This window comes from Takifugu flavidus, chromosome 8 (genome assembly GCF_003711565.1).
Source record: "Takifugu flavidus isolate HTHZ2018 chromosome 8, ASM371156v2, whole genome shotgun sequence".
Classification (NCBI taxonomy): domain Eukaryota; kingdom Metazoa; phylum Chordata; class Actinopteri; order Tetraodontiformes; family Tetraodontidae; genus Takifugu; species Takifugu flavidus.
In genome coordinates this window covers 5,903,338-5,910,925 of record NC_079527.1, presented here as the reverse complement: position 1 = coordinate 5,910,925, position 7,588 = coordinate 5,903,338, and the positions used below count along the sequence as shown (strand labels likewise).

Here is a 7,588-nt window from a genome sequence, read left to right as displayed (position 1 = left end):
AGAGACAAACCATCACTAATACCCCCCCCTAAAAAAAGCATCCCTCACTCCCTGTTTGTATCTATACAGTCTCCTTCAGCTTGGCTTGTTTTTGGCTTCCACGCTATCAAAGGTTTTCTTTACCTTTTTTCAAAAGTATAGAAGACATACAGCTATTTGGTAATCTACCAAATTTGGCGCACCACCGCAAAGAGCAACCATTTTTGGACCTGTAATGGGTAATGCCTGTAATGGGTAATGCACATTTTATATACTATACGAATTAACTTCTTATCTAAGTTTCAAGTGTGTGTTTTGATTTTGTTTTTAAATAACGTGCGTTAAAACTCGTCAAATGAATCGTTCACCAAAAACACGATGTTGTCTGCTGGACGATAAAGCTTCCCAAACGAGGGAGGCACACTTGCTGCACGCGTCCGTCGCCCCTCCGCTGGGACCGAGGGGTGAGGATGCTGATGATGGTGGGGGTGGGGGGCGCGGGGGGAACCACGGTGTGGATTTTTTTTCTTCTTACGGTTAGAGTCCTCTTTTGTTTCAGACAAATTCAGCGTCGGTGACCCATCTGTGCCAGCCGGATAAGAGGAAGCCTTTGTCTGAAAATGTTCCACCACTTCATGGGAATTGAGAATAAATGCGGGAGGTGGGAGAAGAGGGCCCCACCTGACTTTTGAGGCGGCACAAAGCAAGTAGGGAAACCGCGAAACCAGTCGGTCATCCCTCCAAAAACAGACCAGACATGCAGAAACTTACATTGGGCTCTACCAGACAATGTTCCTGTAATATTTGATACACAAATGACAAATTAAACGAGAATATGACGTCACAGAGAGTCCATTTACGCTGCAGTCCGAGTGTCACCCACCGTTTGATTTGCAGTTCATTTTGTATCAAAATTAACTTGTACTTGAGGGTTTGCTATCATTTATATCAGATTCTCCACTCTTCATATTTACTTACACGTGACTTTAAACTTTTGAATCGAATATGAAATGTGTGGTCATTGAAAAGGAAACATAACCTTGTACTGTGTGAACTCCTAAATTTTATCCCGTAGTGTTTCAGAATTATAATATCTTGATTTCAATTAATTACATCTCTCACCATTTTTGCATGCAAAACACATGTATATACTGTATATATGTTAGCCATGAAGATAAATGGGTTTTAATGGGCAAAGGGATCAGAAACAGCCATTTATTGCTAGCTAAATTGTAGAAAACAATGAAAATGTTGCTTTTATGTTGTTTTTTGCATTTGGTTGAAGGTAAAGGGATTGTTTCATCGTATATGTCTATGAATTTCTTTGCTGTGTATCAATAAAACTTTAAAAACACACATGAGTGTTTCTGGCCACTCAGTATCCACAGTGAATGGAATGTCAGTAATTCTGTGTCAATGAGCTGACTTCAAACTGTTGACAAAAATCTCTGATCAAGTTCTTGGGGAAAGAAGGTGGTAGGTGGTTCTCACCAGTCTGATCAGGCGGTGAAAAAGGCTGTGGTGCTCCGGCTGGTTGCATTATAAAGTGTTTATCCCTGATTCATCTGTGTTTTCTTCACTAGTCTGATCTGTGGAAGAATCTTAACCACTGATATGGCATTTGAGTGGCTGGGAACATCATCAGATAGATCCCAATGTTCTCCTCAGTGGTGGTGCCCAGTTAAGCTTTGGGTGGTTGTCAGCATCCTCTGTTGTGCTGGTGGCCAGTAGACCTCCGGTAGACCTCATTTGGATCCAGCTGCATCATCCTGTTAATCAGGTTCACGAACAGGTTCCTGTTAGTCAGGTCCCGTAAATTTGACGTCCCATCATCTGAGGTAAATTAATCAATCAATCGATCAATCAGTCTTTATTTTTATGGTGTCTGTTACAGTCAAAATTGTCTCTACATGCTTTACAGAATCCCAGGGCCTAACCCCCAACAACCAACAGTGACAAGAAAAAACTGCCCTTTAACAGGAAGAAACCTTGAGCAGGACCAGGCTCATGTAGGGGGACCCTCCTGCTGATGGAGGGCTGGGTAGAGAGAGAGAGGAGAAGGGAGAGGACAGGTAGAGGAGAGAATAGGCAGAGATCATGCAAGTACAGTAATTGGTGGTATTGGAGTTGAGTGGGTCAGTGGGGTCAGAGGTCAGTAGGTCCGCATACAGCTAAGAAGGCAGCGATACCTTTAGATGGATACAGAGGGGGGAAGCAGAGAAACTACACAAGAAATAACATCATCACTGATGTATTCGGTGAGGAAGAAAGGAGAGGAGAGGAGAGGAGAGGAGAGGAGAGGAGAGGAGAGGAGAGGAGAGGACAGGACAGGACAGGACAGGACAGGACAGGACAGGACAGGACAGGACAGGACAGGACATGCAGCCATGACCCAGCAGAGTGACAAAGGCCTGTCAGGTGATCATGTATCTGGACCCTGGCAGCCTCGGCCTATAGCAGCATAACTAAGATGCTAACCTAGAAATTAGAAGACCCTTGAAATATGATAATTAGTCTGTCTAGGATAATAACTGTAACTACAGAATTAGTAACAATAAGCTTTTTCAAAGAGGTAGTTTTTAAGTCTAATCTTGAAAGTAGAGATGGAGTCAGCCTCCCGTACCTGGACAGGGAGCTGGTTCCATAGCAGGGGGGCCGCCTGGTAGCTAAATGTTCGGCCCCCCATTCTACTCCTAGAAACTCTGGGAACCACCAGTAGACCAGCATTCTGAGAGCGGAGCGGTCTATTGGGCTGGTAAGGTATCACTAGCTCCTCCAGGTAGGATGGAGCTAGGCCTCTGAGGACCTTGTATTTCAAAAGAAGGGTTTTAAAAATTATTCTAAATTTAACGGGCAGCCAATGAAGAGACGCCAGTACAGGAGTAATGTGATCTCTTCTGTCAATACCTGTCAGAACTCTGGCTGCAGCATTTGGATCAGCTGGAGGCTTCTTAAAGAGGAGTTTGTACACCCTGATGATAAAGAATTACAATAGTCCAACCTAGAAGTAACAAATGCATGGACTAACTTTTCAGCATCATGCCGTGTCAGTAACTTCCTAATCTTTGTGATGTTCCTCAGGTGAAAAAAGTAACTTCTACAGATTATTTTAATGTGTGAGTTAAAGGACAGATTTTGGTCAAAAGTTACTCCTAGATACCATGACCTCAGTTTTTCCTGAGTTAAGGAGAAGGAAATTTGAAGACATCCAGGACTTTATGTCTTTAAGACAGGTCTGGAGCTTCACTAACTTCTCTGTCTCCTCGGGTTTCATGGATAAATAGAGCTGAGTGTCATCAGCATAACAATGAAAATTTATCCCATGCTGCCGAATAATGTTCCCTAAGGGAAGCATGTACAATGTGAAGAGGATTGGTCCGAGTACAGAACCTTGAGGAACTCCATGGCTAACCCTACTGTATGAGGAGGGAACACCATGGACATGGGCAAACTGGTATCTATCAGATAAGTATGATCTAAACCAGTCTAGTGCTGTCCCTTTAATCCCAATCACATGTTCCAGTCTCTGTAACAGGATGATGTGATCAACTGTATCAAAAGCAGCACTGAGATCCAGCAGAACCAGCATAGAGACCAGTCCATGATCTGAAGCTATGAGAAGATCATTAGTAACTTTAAGAAGTGCTGTTTCTGTGCTGTGATGAGCTCTAAAGCCTGACTGAAACATCTCAAACAGGCTGTTCCTCTGCAGGTGCTCCAGTAACTGAGTCACCACCACCTTCTCAAGAACTTTAGAGATATCGGCCTATAGTTTGCTAACACGTCGGGATCCATTGATGGTGTTTTAAGCAACGGCTTAATCACTGCCACCTTGTAGGACCGGGATAGATAACCTGTCTCTTCTTCATTTCAATATGCTTATCTAATCTTATCCAAAGCATTTCCAGCTGTTGCACAGAATCTGTGAGTACAGTGATTTTAAAAATTAGACTGTTTTACTGTTTTTATCATTTCATCATTAACTTGTGATACTGTTTAGTTTTTAAAAGATGATTGAACTTAGTTCTTAGCCTATGGAGAAGCCTCTTTCATTAAAAATATAAAAAATGAGGACAGGATGGAAAAATACCAGAATAACACAAAATAAAATAACTTCTTATTTTAGGTTTATGGTTATGTTGTAACTGATTTTGCAATAGAAATCTGTACTTTAAACCATTTGTATTTGTCCTCCACTAATGATGAAAGAAGTTTCCTTTAAAGAGCATTGTCCCTTTGTCCAATGTGCATTATGTGCAGTTCATTTTCTCATGGGTTTTACAATGTCTTGATTAAGACTAGACCATCAAAATGCTAGATTTTTTAAGTAGGATAATTGTTTTTTTATTCAAAGATATTCTTTATATAACAATATATCTTAACAGATGTTACCATGAAAAAACAATTTCCTTAAAGTGATTTTCAATATAGATTGCAAAAGAAAATCTAATTTGACTGTAATAGTAGCATATTAGAACAAATAAGACCACATCTAAGTTTTTTTTAGCATGTTTTTCTCCAGAAAGCTATACTCAGTATTCAGTTCGTCATTTTATGCCATAAAGTTTTTGTTGTTGTTGTTGTTTTGTTTTTAAAAAAATACTCTTGAGTTAAGTCAACTCTGGAAACCCAAAATCATAGTGTGTTCTGTCACATACAGATCCCAGAGTTCCCAGCGCCGTGGTGGAATCAAGAGAGGCGCCTCACCTCGTGAACAATGGAGCAGCTGCTCATCGGGCGCTGACATGCGGCTTTATGCGTTTGCGCGCCTTTTTTTTCTCAGATTCTTCTTTCTGGATTTCTTGTGACTTTGAAGACCATTAAAATACCAAAATCAATGAATACGAGAATAACCATATTCGTCCAACAGCAAATTTATTGAAAACAATTTCAATATTCAAACAGTTGACAGATGTTCTTTCCCATACTATTAACATTTAACACATAGTGTTTACAGACTTTTCTTTTGCACAGACCAAAATACTTTTAAGTCCATCGTGCAAACCTCAGACAAAATAACCCGTGGGGTTTTACAAAAGTGTTGTCTACAACCCATGCCTTTGAAACCCCAAAAGAGGATTGCTTTTAAAAACCTTCATAGACTTTGAGATCTGTGCGCTCCGGCGTTACAATCAGCCAAAATACTCAGAATATTACACAGCAAATTCAAACTTGCATTTTCACTACGATCACAGCTACTGGAATACAAATAGCATAAATACTCAATAAATAATACACAAAGAAAGAGTCCATCTGATCTACCAAGGTCTCCACATGACAGCGTTAACTGCCTGCGGGCCGGCTTGCGCTCCGCCCGGAGCCACCGCGCCGATGCTGCGGGACTGGTTCTCCAGTCTGCAGCTGAGGTTGGATTTGAGGATCTGTAGTCTCTGTTGGATCTGCGGGAAGCTTCTGGAGCTCTGGGCGCAGCAGTTCAGGCAGGTTGGGTTGACGGTGGAGGACATGGACTGTTGGACGAAGTCGTTCACGCGCTGGCACGCGTCTTGACCCAGGCTGGTTTGGGGAAGCAGAGCAGAGACGCGCTGGAGGCAGGCTTTGTAGCCTTCTCTGTAACTGTCTGCGGGATCTGGAGGGAAAAGAGTTTTCATCAGTGAACCGCGTCTTAATGATGCCATTTAGTATTAGGCAAAATCTGTTGTCGTCAGAAGGTGGTTCTCACCTTTGATTGGAGTTGAGGGAAGGTCTCTGAGGAAACGGACAGTCATTTCCAGGATGTCGGCTTTCTCCAACTTGGAGTAGCGTGCGTTGCCTTTTCCAACCAGAGGCAAAATCAGACCTTTCAAGTGCGTGAGGCTGTCGTTGATACGAGCACGTCTTCTCTTTTCCAACAACGGTTTGAGAGTCTGACAGAAGAAGAAACAATTGGTTACTCAGGTGGACTTGTCAAGAATCAAAATAGCAAGTTAGACAAAAGAGTAAAAAAAACAACAGTCGTTTATATTTCTCCTTACCTTTCTCAGTTCGTTGGCCTGTTTTCTCTGGGCCACGGTGGACTTGGTAGGGAGAGGCTGGTTGGCCTGGGTGATGATGCTGGGACTCATTTCGTTTTGTTGCTTGTTCTTGTGATTTTTGGTTGGGAGACTTGCGCTTGGAGCGGCTGGGCTCGAGTGTGCCGAGGAGACGGAGAACCTCCTATTTATGGGAGCGCTGCGCGTCAGAGGGGAGGGAACACAAGCCATCGAGGTTTGAGGGGGGGGCACGATGGGAGGAAGGGGCTGTTTTTTGGGCCATCTGGTCTCCCTGGGACCCCCATCTCTTGCGCTGGTATGCGGACGTTTAGTCATGTTGCGTTTGCTTGTGTTTAAAATGCAAACCCTCAACGTTCATATGATCAAATTACGCCATATGACTCAAACGACGCGGCTCCCCTCCCCCCTTCAGATCAGATGAATTAGAAGGGATGATATATATTCCTTCGCAATCTTCTACTACAAACCACAGCTTTCTTGCTTTTGCACATGAACAAACCTTTGTTCTTTATTACTGGAACTTTTGGTTTTGATGTTTTGGTTTTATTTCATTAATTGTTTTTACCTTGCTGAATCCACAAGCATTTTATTGAACTCCTTTGATGAGAAACCCCAAAAATCCAGTTAAAATTAGTTCAGGTCAGGTGATTAGCTGGTTAAATACGGTATTGTGTTGTTGACTAGATACGAAACAACAGCCAAAACACGGGAGACGTAAACCCAGATCAGAGCGGTGCGTGACAGGCCTCGTCTACAACAGTTAGTGGGACAGATCGAAGCCACGCTATATGCATAAACATCTGTTTGTGGAGCCAGAGCAGCTTGTTTTCAGCATCAACACCACGGTGTTTACCTGGAGGAGCGGGGGGAGGCTCTGACACGACCAACCCCATGCCAGCAGGGAGGCGTGCATGTGCAGCCACAAACCCCAGGACCTAGGGGCTGTGATGAGCGCTGTGCCAGTTCACTTCAACGAGCCTTTGCATTCATAATTAAAAGTGAGACAAATGGAACGCAGATTAAAAACGACCCTGTTGTTGTTCATTTTAGTAGCAACACGTTTAAACTGAAAGGTTTGAGAACTTGTTCTTTTTGCGTTGATGGGAATCCTGCAGGATGGAGCTGCATTGGCGTGCGATTCACGCGTTCGGCACGCGCCACAAACGCGCAACAGATGGGATGGACCCCCACCCCTCGACAGGCACCATCAGCACCCTCCTCTCTCATCCCCTCCCCCATCCTCTTCTTCTGCTCCGTCTCAGCTCCGCTTTTGCGCTGCTGCCGCTCCCATCAGCACCCCTGCTCCATTTTTTTAAACTATGAATGTATAGTAGCTTGTCTAGACCAAATGTATTGATAATGGCTGTGTTACCTATACATCTTGTACAAATAATGGCCCACAATCAAACTGATAATTTATTCAATCTTAAAGTAAACCTATTTACCTTTTTAACCCAATAAACGTCCAATTAAAAGTATTAACACAAGCGTAAATACATTTCATTGTGTTTAATATAATTACAAAAAAGCAGAAACTCTCGATTACGAAGCAATCGACGGAAATTAGGTGCGAAAAGCAAAAAGACATTTGCAGTTACACACATGGCGTTCAACACGTT

General features: G+C 42.9%; 1 protein-coding gene across 1 annotated transcript; it reads right to left on the bottom strand.

Moving 5' to 3' along the window:
• Positions 1–4,837: 4,837 nt before the first annotated feature.
• On the bottom strand, positions 4,838–6,169 carry hes2.1 (hes family bHLH transcription factor 2, tandem duplicate 1). The gene is made up of 3 exons (XM_057041092.1): positions 5,952–6,169; positions 5,660–5,843; positions 4,838–5,566 (listed from the first exon to the last, which is right to left on the bottom strand). The coding sequence occupies exons 1-3, from the start codon at positions 6,039–6,041 to the stop codon at positions 5,238–5,240; spliced, it is 603 nt and encodes a 200-aa protein (XP_056897072.1). The 5' UTR covers positions 6,042–6,169; the 3' UTR covers positions 4,838–5,237.
• Positions 6,170–7,588: the final 1,419 nt, after the last annotated feature.